The 23,416-nt window shown below is 32.1% G+C and overlaps 1 protein-coding gene across 6 annotated transcripts in view; it reads right to left on the bottom strand.

Annotated features, from left to right (window-relative positions):
• The window catches only part of LOC118190737 (uncharacterized), a 272,297-nt gene that overhangs the window by 63,271 nt on the left and 185,610 nt on the right, over positions 1-23,416 (bottom strand). For all 6 annotated transcript variants that reach the window (XM_085825160.1, XM_035361504.2, XM_035361502.2 and 3 more), the window contains one exon: positions 5,063-5,171. In XM_085825160.1, the coding sequence (XP_085681286.1) occupies positions 5,063-5,158 (96 nt within the window). In that variant the 5' untranslated portion in view covers positions 5,159-5,171. The remainder of the gene's footprint in view (positions 1-5,062; positions 5,172-23,416) is intronic.

Here is a 23,416-nt window from a genome sequence, read left to right on the forward strand (position 1 = left end):
TTCTTTTCAAATCATCTTTATTGTGGCTGTAGAATTCTTTTATGTTACCATGTTTTGTACTAATGTGTCGCAATAATACGCAGTCTTCGACGAAATATCGTGCATTGCCTTCAGCACTACAAAAACTGCAGAGACTATTATTTTGTAAATTCAGAATGCGCCCGTGTCGAGTAATTATTTGAGTGTAATCAAAATCACACATCATTCTTATATTTTTAGAAACTTCAAAAATTCAATAAATAATCTTTCTTTTTTCTCGAAATGTTCTACTTCTCGTTCCAGCAATAATAATAGAAATCATTGATTTTACCAATAACAATTCTTTTTGATGCTTGAATATCGAACGCATCCCCGGCATTAACCACCAGCAGCCTCTTTAGCCAGCATGTCGGCTCTCTCATTGCCTGTAGGGCTTTCACCCAGTTCATTTTCACTTCAGGTGTTTTCTCAACTTTTACAAGAAGATCTTTTACATATGAGACCAAAATATTAGTGTTTTCAACATCTGTTAGTGCTTCCAAACCAGATAATGAGTCTGTATATACTATATTAACATATGTTTTTACGGTCAGGTTTTCATCTATCTTTCTAAAAGCAAATATGATAGCAGTCAATTCGTCTTGAAAAACCGAATTGTAATGTTCAAATCTAATTTTGTCACAATCTACGATTATTATGAATTCTGTTTTAATGAGCAACAGAATCATTAAAATTCAAATCAAGGCTTTTTGATTTGCAATGACAAGCTTTTCTTAAATTCATCTGATTAGAACATCTGATAGCTGGCAAGATATTTGATCTCATTAATAACAACTAACATAAAACAATGAAACGCAGGTCAATTTTCCTCCCAGAGCTAAGGAATTCAAAAAATAGATAATAATAAGGGAAAAGAACTATATTTTGAACTTCAAAACAGACATTCATATTAGAGTCGCTTAGGAAACACATTAGACTGTATACTATAAGGTATTTTCTCCCTCCTTTTTGGCATGCCTTCGTGGCGTAATGGTTAGCCCACTCGGCTCGTATTCGAGAGGTTCAGGTTCGAGTCCCTGCGAAGGCATTGCTCATTTTTCATGTCTCCTGCTTTAAAATAACCTAATTTCTCTACAATACGAGAAAAGAAAAGCTAAGAAAGTTCAATACGGTATCTTGCCAGGATTTGTCCAATATTTCGTCGAAATCTTTCAGGTGAATAAATTTTGTAAATTTAAGTATTTTGCCATAAAGGAGACTAACAAAAGTATACATTCGCAAGCTCAAAACTACACAGTGAGTACTATTTCTCGATACAAATTGTATAATACTACTTCTCGATTCTAAATGTAATGACTGAATAATGTATACTGGAAAATACCTGAGATATTTGGGGAAATTTAAAAATAGGACATGAATAGCGGAATTATAGTTTATTCAAATGATGCGAATGATAGCCTAATCAGGTTAGATGGTAAAAATACCCCCAAAAATTAATAAATAATCATAATTTAGTAGATACTATAAACAGTCTTACTATGTAATTGGCAAAAATATGTGAGATATTCGAAAGAGCAAAATAAAAATCAACATCACGTTTACTGACTTGAATACTATACTTTTTTTAAAGTACATACTATGCCGCCAAACCAATAGAGTGGTAAACGACTACCGAAGGGTGCGAGTTCGAATCCTGGAGAAGGCATGGATGTTTGTAAATGCACAGTGTCTTTGAGGCATGGGGGCACTCTAAATATGCGACGAGGCGAATAACCTCTGGAGATATTAGTGGTGGGAGAAGAGAGATGGAAGACGTTTGGACTCGTCCCCTCGGGTTGCTCTCCATCAAAATTGGGGGGGGGCGAAACTGAGCAAAGTCGCATTTGTCACCTGTTTGGTGCTCAAGGCTCTTGTGAACAACAAGCGCAATCTTGCTCTTCCTTGTCAAAATGAATTTCGCGGGTTTGTTCTAATGTTACTGTCAGACAAGTGAGATAATTCACAACAAAAGCAATAAAGTATTATAGTACTATTGAATCGAACATTTGCATTTAGAGAGTTCGTAGCACTGGTATTCATTTCGCAATCCATTTAAGTGCACCTATAGATCTCAGGTAAAATGCTAAATTTATCTGAAGCAAAACGAATACAATCTTACAGCGACTAAAAACAAACTATATGTAAAATACGAATGGAGCTAATTTTTAGTCAATGAAGAATACAATTTATCTCTGTGTAACTTTTTTTGCAACTTTTTTTGAAACTGCATCACAGAGAATATGTAATGTAAAGAAAACTTTTTTCGAGATCCTTTATGTAGTGTAACTTTCTCGTAAAATTAAATTTCAGCCACTTTAAGTTATAAATTAATTATGGAATCATTTTTATGAAACAAGTATTTTTGGAAAAAATATCTTTCATTGTGTAATACGAGATACATAATAATCTGAAAGACAAGTTTAGTGGTATATGTTGTCTAACTTAAAATGTTATCAATACGTTTAGCTCACGCAATAAATAATTTAAACAATATACAGAACAGAAGTGTGAAATATATTTTCAAGCTTCATATAAACATGGTATCAATAGTTTCCCCTCTTTTCCAGAGAAATATTTTTGAAGAGTGTATCTTTCATCGTGTAAAGAGGATCCCTAAAAATCTCAAAGTTAAGTTCGATGATATATGTTTTCTTACTTAAAAAAATTATCACTACATTTATGTCTCCTAATAAATAATTTTAACAATATACAGAAGTGTGAAATATATTTTCAAGCTTCACATAAACGTGTTATCATCATTTTTAAAACACAGTGCTTATTTCTCCTGAACATAGACAAACGCTTTAGTAATCCCCATCAACTACACTTCGCCTCAGTATAACTATATTTCAGAATGCTCTCAAATGCTTTAATTCACATGCTTTGGAACATCAAAATTCATTTCTAATTAAAATAAATTCTAATTCAATTTGTGACGAAGGATACATAAGCGTGGGTTTAAAAGTAAGCGTGGGTTTAAAGTAGTAAAAGGCGGGAAAGTTTAGAAACCGCTGTAATTAGATAATTTTTTTCTCTATTTGATATATTTTCTTTCTTTTATATGTCTTTCCTTTAAGCGAATGCTATTTATCACAGTAATAGGTTTCCCAGTTTTTGAATCAATGGGATAAAAAATCCACTATGACTAGACTGGCAATACCGCCGTCTTTCCAGATGGATCGATCGATTATGAGGTCAAATAAGATCAAGTTGCATGACCTGTACGTTTCCTTGAAAGTCAAAACCAATTCCTAGAAATTAAAAGATAATAACTCACGCAACTTACTCTTCTGGAATTATGTTAGCTCCAGCAACCTAATGAATTTCGTGGGAGGACACAAAAAATGCACACGCATGGTCTGGCAACAGATTTAATACTTTCTAATAAACAAACGCCAAACCAAGGTTGAATATTCTCCTGGTTTGTTTTTCACGTAATTTCTATTTTTATATAATTCTTTATGTGGCAGGGCAATATAAGGAATTTAAACAAATTCGAAAAATGATAAAATACTTTTAAAAATATTAAATCGGAATATAAAATTTTATATGAAACATAGCTACAACGAACAGACATTCTGAATTTTAGCACAGCGATCCACTTAAGTAAATATCCATTAGCAAGGGTAAGAGTTGACTGTAACAGTTGGCGTGGCAAGAGATTTTGTAACAGATGACGTGGTGTTTACTAATGCTACTAGTATAAGAAAGACATATTTTACTGAAAGAATAGAAAAAGGAATAAGGATCTAGTGTATTTAGAAAAAATGTAACGTCTAAGCAAAGTCAAAAAAGTCAAACGTCCTCGTGCCGTATTTCATTATTTAAAAAAAGTATTAAGGTAGCAACAGATAATTTTAGTTTCAGTTACATTCATTTTAATATTTACATTGACTTAATATAAAAGTTTTATTTCACCGTTTGGATTTATAAGGCATTTCTTCCGCCTTTTGAGCATGCCTTCGTGTTGTAATGTTCAGCACACTCGGTGCTTATTCGAGAGATCCAAAGTTCAAGTCTCGGCGAGGGCATTATACATTTTTCATGTCTCCTCCTTCTAAATAATCTAATGTCCCTACAGGGTCATTACTATTCATGCATGAATCATTAGTAGTTTTACTAATAACTAAATTTAGTAAAATAGACTAAAAATAACTGCAACTGTGTTTGTTATTTACATATATGACAGCAATAGTTAATGTGACTAGATATGAGACCAAGATTCTGTATCAATTTAAAAAGAATAAATATAGCTGGAACTTTGGATTGATCTCGCCCTGCAGAGATGCTTTTTGCGTCATTTATAGATGCCTAATTATGTCTCACAAGTCATTTCAAAGATTAAATTTTAATCTTAGCTAAAAGTCGTTTCTTGTGAATGGTTTACCGTAAAACTTGTTCAGTTAAATAAATTTAAAAAAATTCTGGGAGAATAAAACTTAATTTCGCATGAAACGGACCGAAATGAAATTTTTACTCATTTTCAGAGATATCATGGTTCTTTCAGATCCATAAAATAAAAAATTCAACTAAATCTTTGTTTACCGTGAAAAAATTCAAAGATATAATGCGTATTTTAATTCATACAAAAGCAATTGCAAAAACATTTAAGCAAGCATAAGCGAAAACTTTAAAAATTCCATATTATTATGCAGACAAAAAGTGGAAAAGTAAACTCAGTCAAAAAATAAAATGAAAAAGAATTTCATAGAAAACATACACATAAGATTAGCATTAGACGATATCTTTTAGAATGTAATTGTTTTATAAAATACTAACATGTAGCAATTTAATTAGATGTCAGTTTTTGAATAAAAGCTTAACAGCAGGAAAATATGGTGACTCTAAATATAACACACGAATTCGATTTAAAAAAAGGAAGAAAGAAAATTAATTTTAGATACATAATTGACTAACGGGAATGCAGCCTCAAAAATCAAACATAATTTGAAGTTGTCACACAGTTTTAAGCACACAGTTATCGACAAAACATGATTGCATTAACATTGATTATTATATAACATGATTTCGAAACTTTACTAACCTGAATGGCAACGGTGGACTTGGCTTGCTGTTGAATAAGGAAGAACACCGGACCGTTGATCGCCATTTTGGCGTCCTTGTTGTCTGATGACATCATCGTGTCAAATGTCCTGTAACGACACGTGAAACTAACATTAGTGTCGAAGTACACAGGGTTCCTAATAAACTGCTAAATATTTCCTTGGCAAAGCTTTCAAGGAAATAAAATATAAGTATAGATATCCCTAAAGACGATAAAATAACCATAAATGATTATATGATTTCCCTGTAGTCGAATTTGCATGTTAATCCATGCATTACTATACCTAAATTAATGGCTAAAGTTAAAACATGCCGGTAATTAACAAACATCGAAAATTTTGTGAATAAAATTTCAGAGCAGATAAATATAAATGAGTAAAAAAATATTATAGTTCGTGATTTCAAGCATGTAAAGATAGTTCTGAACATGAGTGTAATTTCATCATTAGCAATATAAGAGCTTTTTAAATCAAAAAAATTAATTTTTTTATTTACAAAGCATAATGAGCATTTTAGTAGATTCGACAAACATAATAATTTTTAGCATTTTAATAATAGAACGCTTTAGTGGAGCATTTGAGTAACTGAACATTATCCTCCTGTAGAGCCAAAATCTAGCTCATAAAATGTTGATCTTGCTCTCATCAGACAAATGCAAAATATTTTATATCCATAATTCATATGGGTTCAGACCCAGCAAGTGAGCTGGTTGAATGCTTTCCTCACCTGCAACGTGACAGATTTCCTCAGAACGTCTTCAACGAAGGATTCCTTTCTTACCTTTAAACAGATAGCCCTTATGTGCTTCATCTTATTTAATGTGCCAACCAATTATCCGAATTATATTGATTAAATTATAGCAATACTTAGGTATTCTAAATTTTCTTATGCATGTATATCGTTACACATGTAGTTATGAATGAGCAATTGTAATCACCCATGCTTATGCAAGCAGATTATATTTATTCATTACAAATGGTCTGTTAACAACCATTGGTCGGAGACCGGGGAAAGCGGAAGGAGCACCAATTTCGCTCATGAATTTACAGGTTTTCCTCCGTCGCACTACTGTTTTAGCACAACATCCAACATAGAACATACTGTGCCTTGCTTCGGAATCCATCTCAGCAAGGAATCCACTACGCAATATTCGGGAAGCAATGGAATTTTCTTCAATCAAGGATACAAAAGGAATAGACAAAAAAAAAAAGTGCCGTTAGAATTATGGTAAAGCCTGCAAAGCTGCCTGAAGAATGGGATTTCTCTATGGTGAAAAAATTGATAGTTTTTCTAGTTACACATCAGGAAAGTTATAAAACCTCCCTCGCAGTCAACTCATTCGCAGCAATGTGCATCCAGGTCAAACAACAACTGTTTAAGGTCCACTGGAGAAAGATTTTACAGTTAGGTACCGGTATGATGCATATTGGTGGTACCAAAGGACGAACATTTTCTTTCAGGTTCACATCACAAAACGTTCTGGTATAAGATGATTCACTTAATGTCTTCTGATAATGCCGATATGTTTTACTTGTGAAGGACTAGGATTCTTCTCTCGCAGTGACTCGATCTTAGTGTGACTCTTTATCGAAAATAGAGTTTCCCTTAAAAGGTCTTAGGAAATTTTAAACGCTGAATTCTGATTCTTGCGAACGTCTTCAATAAGATGATTTCAAATTTTGAAAAGACAGCTTCTTCTGCCATTAAACCATATAGGGGATGGGAACCAGTTTATACTCAAATAACCCAATGCAGCACTAGAGAAAGATATTCACACGAAGCATTGTCTGACCGCCATTTTTTCAATTACCATAAAAAAAAGGTTGGACAAGCAACTAAAATATTATCCTTGCAAAAGTACCTCAGTTCAAAAGTGGTTATATTTAGTCAAGAATGTCCGAGAATTTCGGGCTTAAATCTTTTTTCGGATAGATGTCGATGGTGAATGGCTATGGAGCATTTTGTAGATTGAGAGCACATTTCCATATTCACGATTCATTTGATTAACAAAACTGCGGAATATCTCATTGGACATTAAATCTAACAGGCAACGAAAACAAAAATCCACATATTTTATAGCAGCATTTATTGACGACCCTTTCTTCTTGAGGAAGTTGATTCTGAAGGCATATTTCACTTGTTTTATCATTAGCATTGATATTTATCTAGTTTGAAAAATTGCAGTATTTTAAGAGAGTGTATTGTTAATAGAACTGTAACATAATAGATTATAAGTATAAGCATAAATGAATATTTATTTTTCAATGACTATTTATAAGTGATAAGCATAAACGTAATTATTTCTAAGTGATAACCATACGTGTGATTATTTGTAAGCACATCATTTATAAATGATAAGCATAAATGAATATTTATCTCAATAGATTATAAGTGATAAGCATTAATTATTATTTATTTTTCAGTTCTTTTTTATTCAGCAATTACTGATTTGCTTTTTTAATAATAATTCTTGTTTGCTGACTGTTTCTATTCTTCCGTTTATTTTATTATTGATAGTGAAATTTTATTAGTTTACTGTTTGGAACTTCGGAAAAACAAATGGTACTAACCGATTTATTATGAGCTTGAGTGTGTTTTATTTATTACATGAGTCTAAAGCTTAAAGGAAATTGAGTTTTGTAGTTTAATATAAATGTGAGAATCCCCCAGAACATTTTGTATAATTTTGCAAAATGAGCTATGACGCTCTTCTTTTAATCTGATAATTTTATTTCAAAAATAGCAACAAAATGTTTAAAATCGACAAAAAAAAATTATTATGGCTTTTCAAAAGGAAGCTATTATGGGAAGCGCACCGTGTTTAAAAATACTATGCGCTCTTCAAAACAAAAAGTTGTAAATAATGTCTATAAATATTTTTTTTCATCTTCCAAGAAGAAAAGTATGCAGAAACAGTGAGCATTTTGCAAAATATTATAAAATGAGTTTCTAAAATCGATTCTCGGAGATCAAGACATAATATTATATCTGCAAACAGAAGAAAGAGGAAAAAATCTGATGTTCTTTCGATTTAAAACAGAAACGAAAGGGATACTTTTGTGTTAATCGGCCACTGCGAAGGAAGGTCGTCAAGCACAAACTGCGCTGCTTGAACAAAATCTGGCAAGCAGAAAATGCATGTAAATAACAAAAGCGTTAAACTTTGAAGTAAAATGTATCAAAATTACATTTGCATTTATTTCTTTAGATAAAATTCTCCCTTACATTTATTTCTTGAATAAACTTTTCTTGTCGCTTTTTTGCATATGGTTTCTACATTTCCTGCTAATGTAGCTTCAGAATGATTTTCGCTTTCAGTGCACTTCCACCCATTAAATGGCATAAGAAAATGTGAAATTTTCGCGTAATAATTGGTAATTAAAATAGTTACATTGCATGAGCGAGTTGCGCGATGTTTTCTCTCGGTGACCAACTTTAGCGGTTTAATGGAGATGCGGCGATTTTCTTTTAATGTTGGCCAAAGAAGTGCCGTCAAATGTTTAAAAAGAGAAACTAAAAATATTATCGTTATATTTTCCTAAAAGCAGAAGGTATTTTTTTATTTTAATTACTGTTTTATAACCGTAATGAATTAAAAAATCTTACAGTGAGTCTATCATAAATTTTTCTGAATGTGTTGGTTTCTATTTGAAAATGATGAAGAATACAGTTAAATCTAGAAAATTAGTTTAAACATCTTTCACTTTAACTAAGAAACTTTAGTTCTTATTTTATCTAAGAAAATCTGGTTCTTACATTTTATCCCGTTAACCGCGAACAAGTAACGCGATTGAGCGCTAGTTATGAATGCTCGTATCCTTTAGAATTAGCGATTTGCGATTTGGCTACTGTTCCGAAATTTCCACCGATGATCGACGGGATAATAAGGAAGTACTGAAACTTTTACCTTCTAATTTGATTTAGACATGAATGGTCATTTTTCATGTATAAAGGCATCAAAATATAAATATTTATTTCTGTTTTAATGTATTATCAAATTTTATGAAAGACTGTTAACTGCTACTTTTAAAAATAGAGCATTATGTGTAAGAAGCATGCTATACTTCAGTTTTCTTCTAATACGATGGTTTGCTTCAGACTTGGAAGAACGTCAGAAATAAAAGGAATGACCACAGAATATAGGCAGAGGAAAATATCTACTCAGTGTCTAAAAATATTCTACTGAAGACCAGTATAACCACTAAATATCAATGTATCTACTTAATGTTAAGATTAATTTTGTGTCTTGCTATTAATTAAGTTTAAATACGTTATAGTATCCGTCTTCTTGTGGCTTCTTCATTCTATGGATTACTTATTTTACCATATCGGTACTATTCGGTTTTGAGGGCCGTAAAAAATCGCCAAACTATTGTTGATGTCAGTGCTGCCAAAAATAATTGCGGCAACCCTAATGCAAGAAAGGAAGTATAATTTTAAATAACAAATTAAGATTGATGTTTTAATTTAGATGAAAGGTTAATTTCATATAATACTTTTTTATCATTATAATTTATATAAAGGCTAAACATGACTGAATGGAAGCATAAGAGTAAATAACTATTTCAGATCATTATTATAATTTATATAAAAACTGATAAACATAACTGAATGGATGTCTGCATCGCTATTTTGCTACCGAGTTACCGCTAAAGCATAGTTTCATCTCGTTGGTTGTTCAAACATAATTTTCTATAATGAATTCTTTGAAAAACTTCTCGGTAAAGTGCAGAATCGCCCACTTATTTGTTTGCCGCTTTTTACAAGGGTAAAAACAATTGAACTTTTGTCAATTTTCTTTAACTTTTTAAGTGAAAATAAGTCGATGAGTACATAGATAAAGTCAAGGGTGTGCTCAGTGCCATTTTTGTGTAATTCTGGGATATTTTTTTTTTGAAGTGAAAATAGGTCGCTGTGTACATGCATACCGAATATGTGCAATTCTTAAAAACGCGTCAAGCAGTGGGTGATTCTGCACTTCCAAAATTCTATTGCACACTTTTCGTCATGGGCAATTCCCAGATTGTTAAATCCATAGGATATCAAAAAATAATTTTAAATCAAAAAAAGGATTTAAGAATTAAACTAGTATTTCAATGGCGTCTTAAGAAATATAGAACTATATAAACTTACGCAATCTGAAATCAGCGCGTACGCTAAATATGGCGCGCTGTTAAATGGGCGCGTTTGCTAGATTTGGCGCTTTTGCGCATACATTTTCGCTTCAATTTTTCTACGGTCCTCAAAACGGAATAGTACCAAAATATCTTATTCAACATAATATTGTTATAGATTGTTCCGGAAAGGAAGGTATTCTTAATATTGCTTTTTCTCAGGGTCCGTAGTCTTAGAGCAGTGATGCATGCAGCGCATGCCTATAAATTTAAAATTAAAAAAAAAAAAAAAAAAGAAATTACTGTTTTTTTAATTAAACAGATAGCAAAATTCTTATTAACTGTTTTAAATGAATCATGAAGAATTTAAACTTCGGATGCTCTTTAGATGTCCATATATTTCAGTCCATATATTTCAGTAAAATTAAAGCAGTCTCTTCTTTGCTACTAATGCAATAGCGGTCTTGTAAACCATAATGTCAACATGAATTATGTAGTGATTATTTCGTTACTATATATATGTTAGATTCCAATAGAAGATTTGCTGAGAAACTTGTATCTGTTCCAACATGAACGTTTTCGTAGTTTTCCGTGTGTAAAGAGTATACGAGCCAGTTTCCTTTAGAAAGTCCTCCACGAAGACATCCCTCCCCCCTTAGGCAGATACCCCTAGTATGCTTTATCGTAATCTCAATAAGCTAAATCGTAGAATTTTATGAATCAGGCAGCAAATATTTTAAACCAATATGGGACTAAATGTCCTAATGAAATGCTTGATATAGAAAAAAAAAAAAAAATTGTTATAAAGTGCAAATAACAAAAGTATAAATTTTGAGGTAGAGATCAAGAAAGTACCGCTTAACTAGCGCTCATAAATTGGTACTATTATCGCAATTACCTAAGTTGCCAGATTTTAAGAATGTGCCAAAATCTGGCAACCCATTCGTCTAACCAATCTTCAGAAAACCCTGCTCTTAACAATCCTTCAGTCAAGCAATGTCACCATTTTTGCTTGCTTTCTTTTTGTTTTATTCCAAGTTAGAACGGTTTTTATACATAAATCGTGTTATTTTTTGCCTTAAACTCAGTTTTAAAATATTACTTGCGGAATTTACTAACAATGGAAAAACTGCGGTAAAATGTTTGCAGGAATACGGCGTTTAATCAAGATGTTTGTGCAATTCTTTGGTGTTTATTTAAAGCGGAAACAGATCACTGTGTATATACACCAGTAGAAAAGCAGCACTAGAAAAGTATAAAATTATTTCACGGAAAAAAAAAAAAAATGTCTTTTATTTATTTAATGTATCATTTAATCCTTATCTGACATTTAAAATTTCTGTAATGCGTTGTGTTTAAATACGTTGATAATATTTGCCAACTTAGAATAAATATTGATAGTCTGAGAATACTTTTAAAAAAGGCCAAAATAGGCAACTTGCACTCGATAAGTAATTTTTACATTCTAATTTATAAAAATCGCCAAATTGAGCCAAGGGGGTTGCTTTAATATGCAAGTACACATAATTTTTTGAAACAAGAAATGGGCCGGCAACTTTTTGGAATGGGGTGCGGTGATCACAATTATTTATCATGTTATATGATAACTTGCATATTCTGTTGTAACTGATGCGAAAATAATGATTATTAAGAAAAACAAGCATTTTCACATTTCTTACTGTCAAATTAGATTTTTTAAAAAAATATAATTTTGCTAGTTTAAGATACTGAACTTAATGCAGGGGGAAGAAAATACATTTTTCGCAGGAGTATAAAATGTTAAGTTTGTTTCCGGATCTACAAAGGACTCTTTTCATTCGGAAAAGATTGAAATCTTATTTCCTTTCACAGCTCTTGCTCTAAACTAAATGGAGTATTTTTTTTTAATACAGACATTCAATAAACTACTACTCATTTGTTCATAATAAACTTCAAAGTTTTCAGGAAACTGTCAGATTTTGACAAAAACGAAACTAGGGTTATAAAAGCGGCTTTGAACAACAAGGAACTGATGAACTGAATTCGATGACATAAAAAAAAAGGGAGCTAAGTTTGTAAAGGAAGTTCATTCTTCTGAAAAGAAAAAAAAATGTCAATCTTAAAAGTGAATAAATATTTCTCTGTCGGTAGGTTATTTTCTTCTTTCAAGAGTTTTGTTCGCATTGCTTTTTAGAAATAGGTTAACTCTCGAATAGGAAGGCATACATTTTGCAAAAACACTGAGGCTACGTTTTTTTCTAAATATAGAAAAATATAATCTTTGTTCACTGATTTAGAAACTAGAGCTGCATTTCTTCGATGAGCGAAGCACTTATGAATGTTTAATACCATTTGTACAAAATTTAGGTCTGTCCAGAGTCTGTCCAAAAGTTAATAAAGCTGCGCAGCCAGTGTATAAATAGTTAAAAAACGGTATTTCGGTAGCCAACGACCATATGGACAAGACCGTTGAATACTATATTTTCAAAACGGTTGGAATTTAAATTTTAGTTCTTATAACAAAGTACACGAGGGCCTATCTGTCTAAAGAAAAGGAACCCTTGAGGAGGAGTTTCTGAGGGAAACTGGGTAGTATTCATGTTAAACATACAAAAAGTCCTGAAGACGCCCTATGCGCAGTAAACCAATTGTCGGGATTTCAACTTGGGTCGAAATGCTCAACGGTCTAAAATATACTGCTTCTGGTGGGTTTCCTCATCTCGGTTCGGATCGCAGTGAACGAACTGACTGTATGACCATTTCATTATTGTTATCCTTATGTAACTTGAATACGAATTAGTTTCTCTTAGTGCCCTTCACGAAGACATTTTATGTAAGTCTTTCTTCGTACGTTTTGTCATAATTTGTGAAACAACATTCAGAATTCAATTCTGAATGTTGTTTCCCAATTCAGAATTCAATTCTGAACAGATAGTTTGCGATGACGAGTTTTCGTGCTACACTTCTTGTGTAACGCGCGTGTATACAAAGCACTATACAATACACAGCTCTTGAATAATATCGTGAATATAGAAAAAAAGTATGACAAATTTTAACACTCTTTCAGGAATTCTAAACACTATAAAAAATTTTGTGATTTTCCTTTTGAATTTTATGTGGCGTAGTTTCGAAGAGAGTGGTGTTAAATAAATGAAGTTAAAAAGACCAGAAAATGTCTTCTTACTAAGAAAATTCAACACTGATAACATGAATTGAGAGAACACTGAAAATAAATAATTGTATAGCAGCACATAACACAATCGGGAATTCTAAGCTGCTTTTAAAACTTTTGTTATTTTGCTCTTGAAATTTATGTGGCGTTACCCACGAAGAAAGAAATGTTTAAATATAAAGTTAAAAAGGCGAAAATGAGTTGTGTCAGCAAGCTTGAGTTCAAGAGCACACTTATAAGCTGCGAGCTCAGCGACAGCATAAAGAACCTTGACAAACCTTCTGGTGCGATGGTGCGACATTAAAATCTCTGAATCATTTCAGATTTCCTTTTCTTTTCCTTTTCCCCGTATTATTATTATTATTATTAGTCCAAAAGGGCAATTTGTCCAGAAGGACTATTAATTTCGTTTTGGCATTTGCGTTGATTCAGTTTCTGCGTTGTTTCCCTTTTCAAATTGTTGTCACCAAATATTATCGTCCTGTTTTGTTTTGTTAGGGCGCAGCCCAGTCCACCTTGCAAAACAAAGTTTGCTTTATGACCATATACGGGGTACGCCAGTACAAAAGTCACCACACAACTATACAAATACACGAATCACACAATGCCAATGGCTTCTTTATTGTTGTTAATAATCTTCATAATCTTATGCGCTATTCCTCTTGCCCTAAATAAACCATTTTTCATAAAATCTATGTTCGCTCCTCCAATGCATCTGGTTAACTTACATTCTGTAATAAAGTGGACATTGTCTCCTACTTTTGTACATACTTTACATAAATCATTATCTTGAACATGGAATCTTTTCAGATAAAAGGGAAATCTCCAATGACCTGTAATTAACTGATTCAAGTCAATGTCATTGTAAACATTCACATTTTCCTTAGGAACAAAAATCTTCATGAACATATTATTTTTAGAAGTGTTTTCCCATTGAGTCCGCCATTTATCTACAATGTCACACTTCATAATGTTAATGCCTCTTCTCCTGGAGGCTTGTACATCGACAGTTTCAATATCATAACTCATTGTTGCCTCCTTTGCTAAGACATCCGCCCTCTCATTGCCCAAACAACCAATATGGGCTTTAACCCGATTAAAATTCAATTGATGCCTTACCTCCAATTGTATCACCAGTTTTTTAATAATTTGAATATTTAAATTTTGCTGCTCGGTGTCAGTGAGTGCTTGAAGAACTGACATACAATCAGAATGTATTGTAATTATATGTGATTCATTTAGATTTCTTACAAGTCACTCAAAGGCTTTTTGTACAGCAATCAGTTCGGCCTGATACACCGAATTATATTTTTCTAATTTAAACTTCGCATATTCAATCTCCAGTCCATGATAGAACACTACAAATGCTAAGCCAATTTTTCCATGCGACCCCGAGCCATCCGTATAGACATCAATATCATTAAATACAAGAATGCATCTATTAAACGTAATTGATCTTCTTTCCCTTGGATGTAAAAGATGACAATTAAAAATATAAAAAGCAGTGTTAAAAACAATATCATCTGTATATGTATAAAAGTCAATCTTATTTGATCTCAATAAAAATTTTTACAATAAAAGTCATAGGACAACGAGATGGGCGGAATGCCCGCAAGTATATTAGCAATTTCCGTAGGAGCAGTTCTAAAAAGTCTTGTGATTGCCAGCAGCCAGCCTCTGTGGATAGAATTCAATTTGTTCCTTAGTCTCAGCAACGCATTTTATTGCTTTAATTCTATTTCATTGCAAGTGCCATTGTTAAAAACTGATTATTAGTTAAATAATAAATTATCGTCTTGTATAATATTTAAAGAAATTAAATAATGAAGAATCTGCATAAACGTATGTATGTTTCTCGCATTGTGATAAAACAACGGTACTTATAGCCATCCAAAGCCCTAATTTGAAATTTGGAATTTGTTTTATTATCGATTTCATATTTTGTAACACTTTAACGAACTTTTAATTAACAAACTCAAGGATTTCAAAGCGAACAATGGCAACGTTGTGCAGGAAAACATTTTTATCTCCAGCGCGCGAGAATGTGTATCCGAAATTCTGAAGATATGCTCATTTAAAAATGATTTTGCGATATTGCTATTGAACTGAATTTTATAGTTTAAGTGCGAAGAACATGATATTTAATAAATAAAGGTAATACATAAAGCGTTAAAAAAACGTCCTTTTGGACGTAATTTAAAATGTGAAACATTTCAGATTTTTTAAAAAATTCTTTTTTATTATTATTATTTTAAAATATAAATTAAAACCTGGATATTTGGTTATCTATCGGTAGACAGGGAGGTATGATTAAAAAAGTGGGACTGGTACAGCTATGCATACAGCATTAGTTGTGCGGAAAATTTGAAAATTAGATTTTAATTCACTGATTTTCCTCACAAATCAACAATCGTGACTCGAGATGATTTTGGCCTTCTTTGAAGATATAACCAAGAAAAAAATCCATTAGCCACGCATTTTTATTGCTTTAATTCTGTTTCATTGCAAGTGCCATTGAAAAATTGATTATTAATTAAACAATAAAATTTATTGAGTTAAATATAAATAAAATAAATTCATGAATAAAAATTGTGTCTCAGATGAAAATTCTAGTAACCAAAAAATGTTCAGCTCACTGTTAACTGGCCCTTGTAAGAATATTACTGTCTTGAAAGCTTTGAGATTTTTTCAGCATAACATTGGGAATCAGAATTTTATAATCAGATGCATGATTACAAGCATATATTTGGAAAGCGCAGGCAGTCAGCTCTTCTAAATCTCCGTTCTCAATGCCCAATTACATTTATTTTTTAAATCCTTATGACACATCGTATATCTTTCTAAAGTCTTTTTATTAATGTTATTGAAAAGGGAGCTGATATTTCGGAAAGATTTAGCTTCATACAGGCGGCCCTCGACTTTCGCACAATTCGTTATTTCGCACATTTTAAAAAAATTGATCATAATATTATTTTTTGAATGATAGTAAAATAATTAATTTTTTAATTGATTATTTAAAGACTTTCTCGATATTGCAGAAACTGCGCTTTAAACCTGAAGCCAGTGTTCGAAAGGGAAAGATAAAGAATTTCTTCTAGCCATTTGAAAATGAAATCGGGGGGGGGATGAGTATTTTATAGCTTCTGAAAAAATTTCAGAAACGATCGCAGATCAAATGTTAGCCTAATGAGTAAACTAAACTTGGATGCCAACAATAAAGGTGTTAATGAGTTGACTGAACCTATTTCAATACCTCTCTCAAATAAATACTTAATTGAACAACAACAGTTAAATGAAATCTACAGTGAAAATGAGGAAAAAGAAGCTGATAAACTTGTCAGCTCTTTGACAGTCAAAAATATTAATGAAGACTTCGTGCATCATGACAAGTTTTTGATAATCATGGAAGAATATGATCTCAATGAAGAACGTATATTTCAAGCACGTAGACACAGCATGTTATAGAACATTTCATCAACAAAAAAAAAAGAAAAAGAAAAAGAAAAAAGAGCGATATTAAGTTTATAGAGACATTAGGATTTTTTTATGCTGAGAGACATGAAAAAGGAGCAATGCCCTCGCTGGGACTCGAAACCACGGACCTCTCGAATACGCGCCGAGTGTGCTGACCACTACACCACGAAGGCATGCTGAGAAGGCGGGAGAAATACCTTATATGCATCCCCTTTTAAAGGGCGACTGGGGATTAGGGGATCCAGCTGCCAAATCCTGGTGGTGGAGAATCATCATCCCCCACTTTTTTTAGTTCGGGCGCCACTGTAAAAATATTAGGATTTTTGATGCAGGAGACATGAAAAAAATCATTACCCTCGCCGAGACTCAAATCTCGGACCTCTCGAATACACGCCGAGCGTGCTCACCATTGCACCACGAAGGCATGCTAAAAAAGGCAGGAGAAATACCTTATAAGCTAACTCTTAATAAATCTGTAAAGAAAACACCTGAAAATGCTAAAATATGCTTCGTTAACTTGACTATGCATATTGACGGAGCTCAAATTGCGCCGGAGCCCACCGGAGCACGGCTCCGGCACTTCTTAGTTTTGGGGATAAATCATAATTCTTGGCAGAGCTCACCGGAGCCCTAAATAAGAAGGCTGCGGCACTTCTTTTACGTAACTGAACAACAATTTCAGTCGAAATCTGATCACGAAAATTTTATTTTTTCAATAAAATTGTATTAAAAATCGCTTATTAAGTTCTTGTTTATGTCTTTATATTTTATTTAATTTTAATCATTTAAATAAATATATATTAATTAATTTTATCTAATTAAATAATAATTAATAAATAGTAATTATTAATATTGATTAAATAAGTAGTAATTAATTTGATTATAATTAAATATTTAATTTAAAAATTATTAATGATTTTAATAGTCATTTTATTTAGTTATTTACTTTTCTTCCTCTTTGCTGACGGCCTTCCTTCCATAGGGCTCCGGCACTTCTAATTTTAGAAATTAAGCCCTGTATATTGATATATAAATATTTTAAAATACAATTTTTTACTGTTTTATTTCTTTTACATCCCTCTGCTTTCGAACATTTAACATTCGCAAGCATTTTCAGGAATCAACTATGTGCCAAAGTCGAGAACCGCCTGTATTCTATAAAAACCCTTCATAATGTCACCATGCGAAGATGTTTCTTGAATCCACCTCCGCACCAGCACCAAAGCTGTACCTCCAATCCTTAACGCGAAGGGCATTCTCCTCTTATCACCATAAAAATGTCCAGTTGTTGAATTCAGCATTTAAAGCCAATGATACGGAAACAAGGAGGAAGAGGCGTCAATCCATCCCACTCTCTCTCTTTCTTCTGTTTTTTCGCTTCATCTTTCCGATCGATGAGAGCTAATAAACACAATGAACTCTTTTTGTCAACACAGCAGACTAAAGAAAAAGTGAAAGCTAGCAGGCCGAACCTGTTCCGGAGAATAGCTCAATGTCTTAACTTTCATGTCTCTACGGTAGAAGCCTTATTATGCAACAAGTCACAACGATAGCTTTTGTGATTTGTAATCCTTGAGATTTTACTTCGACCTTTACTTTTATTCCTGCTGGCTGACTATTGTTCAAGTTTCCGACTTGTTCAGCCAATGAGGAAAAACTTGACCCACTGGACTCGTTTATCTTGTTTTTTTAGATACTATCTATTACCAATCGCCAATGATTCATGAAAAGGTGGAGTTTCCTACCGAAACAGTAGCAGACTTTATTCTATTTGGAACTCTTACTTGCTTTATTTACTTTTTTTATTAAGGTCACGAAAAACGTTTGAAATATATCAGTCGATGATGTGAATAGAAACTAGTCACATTTGCAATAATATTTATATATACAGATGCATAAGGCATACCTTAAAATGATTTCAAAAGGCACCGCATTAGCCTGAACATAAGACAACTTCAGCCAATTTACAAGAAAAAAGAGGGACTCTTCTATGTGAGACACATATACGAGATTAATACGATGAAAGATTTACAAGAGAGATTATTAAATGCTGTAAATACTACACTTTAATGTCAAAATGCTATCTTCCAAATTTAAAACTTAAGGAATAAATTTAATACGTACATGTTTAAAATTTAAGCTGGCGAATCACTGTCTGAAGCAGGGATAAATAGAAGGGCTAGGTCATTCCTTTGTTCGACTTCTCGCCGATGCGAGCCTCATGGAGGGGGTTAACTGGAAGTAATCTGACGTGTCTGTGTTGCACCTGCTTTGATTTCGCGCGTTTAAAACTGTAGTTTCATTCAGTTGCGAGACGATTTTCTGGAGGTCGCATATCCCAAATTAATTTTAATCATACATATTTGTTTTCTAATAATGCAAATATTTTAAATAATTTGTGTATATATAGTTTTAGTCAGTTTTCCTTTTAAATACTATATTTAAAGTATCTTTTATGTAATATGGCTTCTTGTGCTGTAGCAACTTGCCTTAACACTTATAGAAATACGAGAGGAAGAAATATTGTATTTCATGCTTTCCCAAAGGACAATTTGCTTTTGACGAAAGAACAGATACATAAACGTCGAAGACAGGATTCTATTAATGTGAAAAACGGAAGAATTTGCAGTGAACATTTTCTGTGCAGTGATTATGAAGATGACATGAGAAATCGCTTGCTTGGATTGCTGCAAAAGAAACTGTTGAAATGCAATACTGTGCTGAAAGTAACTATATCGTGTGCAGTAAACGAAATAACACCAAGAAATAAAACTCACAAGTGACAATGCCCTAACTGACAATATCCCTGAATGCCCTAAGTGTAAAGATAAACAAGAATGTATTGATAATTTGAAGAACAAAATAATATCCTTAAATTGTAATAAAATATTGAAAAATAGAAAAAAGAAAAATTTTAGAACGTTTGCTCAGCGACAAAGAAAGTGGACGACATCTAGAAAGAAATCTGTATCGGAAATTCAGAAATTAAAATCCCAAACAGCGAAATTTAGAAAAAAAAAAAAAAACAGCCCAGATCGTAGAATTTGGAAAAACGTCTAAAGCATATTTTTACAAAGACGCAGATTAACGCATATCTAGAAAAGAAGGAAAAAAATCAGGTGGATAGTGAAGATATTTCACGTTGCATTGTCATAAGAGCTCTATCATCTAAAAGCTACGATTTTTGGAAAGAAAAAATGGGATTTCCTTTATCTAGCACTAGCATATTAAAAGCAGGCGAAAAAGAAGCATTAACATATGTTGCAGGTTATATTGCCGACCGTGTGCGAGACAAAGACCCATCACTGGGAACAATGTCTAAAAATAGTGCTGATGAACAAATATTTTAATTCAGAATGGATTAAATTATTGTCCTTAGGAGGCTTGACTACACCTTCCCATTCATGGATGAATAGAGTTTACGAGTTCGATAACATATTTTGTGCAGTTCATGATACAACTTACTATAAAGGGAAGCATGTAATTGGCTCTTTAATTAATAAACTAGAGAAACATTATCCTGAAGTTAACAGAGAAGCAATTCGTTTATTTTGCAGAGTGCAAACTTTTATTAGAATACATTTCTTAAATAGAAATGCATATGTTTTTCCCAAAGAAAAGCATCCCCCAAAAGGCAAAAAAGTGGATTGCTTCGAATGTGGCAGCCAATAAATAATATTTTAACAACTTTGTGACTGTACAAGTAAGCATGTATAATATGTTTTGATTTGAAATATTTCTAGATGACATTTTAGAAGTTAATAGCGTAAAGCATATTTCAAACGAGAACTAATTTTGTTAAATTATTGTTAAAGTTATTTTTATTGCATCCTGTGCTATTATTGATTCGATTTTGTGCTAGCTTAGCATTCTAGATAAAATATAATAGTATAACATTAAAGTAATTGGCATAGGAAGACCTGCCTCCTTAACCCTCACTTTTGAAAAATTTAAAAAAAAATTTAGGTACTGTGAGTAAGGTTGTTTTGGCTAAATTAAGATACCAATCTTACATGTATTTATTTAAATGTAATATTGATGTAACCCTAAGTTACAAAATTATTTAAAAAAACATATGCTATTATATTGAATCGGGAGAAAAATATGCCAATGTAAAATTTACAATTAGGCTGAAACTCAATCTTATATTAGCAGAAATTTTGCTATATATAACCATACATGTTTAAAACTATGCCAATTTAAGGTTGTTTATTGATTCATTTTAAATAGCTGTTATTACAGTTATCTTAGAAGCAGTAGTAGAGTTCTCTTAGTTAGCATGCAGATAAAAAAATGATTAGAAATAAACAGGCATTTAAAGAAAAAAAATCCCTGAAAATTAAAAAAGGAACTTTATGCTAAGAGTAGCGCATATTAAATGTTATTTTAAAATTGAGAAAGTACTATTAAATTTTTTAATTTTCAGTGTAAAATGCATACTGCAGTAACGTTGTCTCTTCTAAATTATAGCTATCTTTCACGCTCAGCTCATTTTAAACGCTGGTTCTTCAAATTTAAAACGCCACGCTCAGTTTCATCATGGCTACGTCATCACTCCCCACTGCCTGTTTCTAGGGGAAAAGCTCTATGAGTTAGCCCTTCTCTTTTAAGTCCTGGTCTGAAGTGGATTTGAGAAGCCCAGGTATGCTCTTATGTTCCAACGAGTATAACAAATCAACTGCAAAAATGTACTATATACATAGAAAGAGATTATTGCTATTGAGAATAAAAATATTTTAATCGCTTCTCATATTTGCTTTATTAAATAGTAAGGGATTATTTAACGTCGTAAAAAAAAGAAAAGGAAAAGAAACCCTAACCTACCTTATATTTAAAAACTCTGATGTGGACACGACATGACTTCCTTGTACAGCCGATTAAAGTATACACATTTTTTGTTGCGCGGCAAGACAATAATGCATAAAAACTCAAAACATCTTCATTAAAAATTGTAAACTACAGAAAAACCTAAAACACTAAATATACTTAAAAACAGTCACAAGCAATTTTTTTTACAATTAAAATTAAAGTTTCTATGCAAAAACGAGCAATTCGGGAAGAATACCAAATTTTTCGATGCACAAAATTAAAAATTAACTTTTGGTCGCACTGAGCAAAAAGACACTGAAATTAAGTGCCCCAACTGAATTCACTATTCTCCTAAGAGTTTCAAATATAGACAAATGGCGGCCTCGTTAGGCTTAACCTTTAAATTATCGATAATTCTACAACTATTGCATATACGTTTAGTGAGGCCGATTGCAACCAAAATGAAAGGTGCACAACTATATGTCGTAGCTGTTCTATATATAAAATTTCAGCGTTCAATGGCTACTCGTTTTTGAGTTACGCGAAATACGTACTTACGTACGTACAGACGTCACAAACATGTCAAATGCAAAAGGAAGCAAACTGTATCCAACTATGTATTATACTTAGATTTCAGTTGATAACACTGAATTTTCAATAAAATGCTTACCTTTATTTTCACATTAAAAAAGCAGATTAATCAACAACATTCATTTAGTACATACCTGCGTGAGCGAAAACTACAGCTAATTTTTATCGCTATTACCTTAAAATTAACCAATTTTTCTGTACTTAAATTTTTAGAAGTCATAAATGTTTTAATTTATTTTAAATCTTTAAACCCAGATTTTTTAAAGAGATTTCCAAGAATAGCAAAATTTTCTCCATAAAATCATAAAATTAAATTAATAAAAATATTCAACAATCCTGAAGAGAATGCCATATTTAAAAGAGGCAAAATATATAACTACCCCACTGCACAGGTCTAAGCAGAGTGTTCATATCGCTTAAAATAATTAAGACTAGTAAAATGTCCAAAAAATAAGTTTAGATACTGAAGATAAGATAATAATTACACGCAATTTTTTACATGGTTTTACTTAACATGGTATCTCTCTTTGTTTAGGTCATAACTTGATATTAATTTTTGATTCCCGTCTATCTAGCTTTCTTGAAAAATTTCATATTTAAAAATCTGCAATGCACTCTTCCAACTACACTATTCTGAAGAATTTATTTTTAAAAATTCGACATAGTGTATGTTTTATTTAGTATTGAATTTTTCTCAAACACCTCTGTTGGACAAAGTACTGATTGCAGACGTTCGACATTTACGCTGTCGGATAGATCGAAACATTATCTTCCAACCAGAAGTTTCATAGAATTTCTAAAACGATTTATCAATATTTGACGATTTTTTCTCCGTATCAGTTGTTATAAATTATTAATTTTTAAATAGAAATATTTAATCATTCATTGTCAACACACCCATATTTTAAGTAATGATGAGATTGGATTTCTGAATGAAACCGAAATTCAAACCATTTGAATATAATGAATGGATTGGAAGATCTTGGTAAAAAAATGACGTCACAAATACTTCTTTGTTTTCTTAATTTCCTTATATTCAGAAATAGCGGTCTTTTTTAATTACTTTTCCCATGCTATAGATTAAAAAATACAAACTAAAACAACAAGGAAAAAGTTTTAAATTATACGGTTTGAATTAAATGCGCTTAGCATTAAAAAAGTAAACAATATTTTTATTCAGCGAGCATAATACAGG

Source organism: Stegodyphus dumicola, chromosome 1 (genome assembly GCF_044657685.1).
Source record: "Stegodyphus dumicola isolate Sdum_Otavi_A_Nest chromosome 1, ASM4465768v1".
NCBI lineage: Eukaryota > Metazoa > Arthropoda > Arachnida > Araneae > Eresidae > Stegodyphus > Stegodyphus dumicola.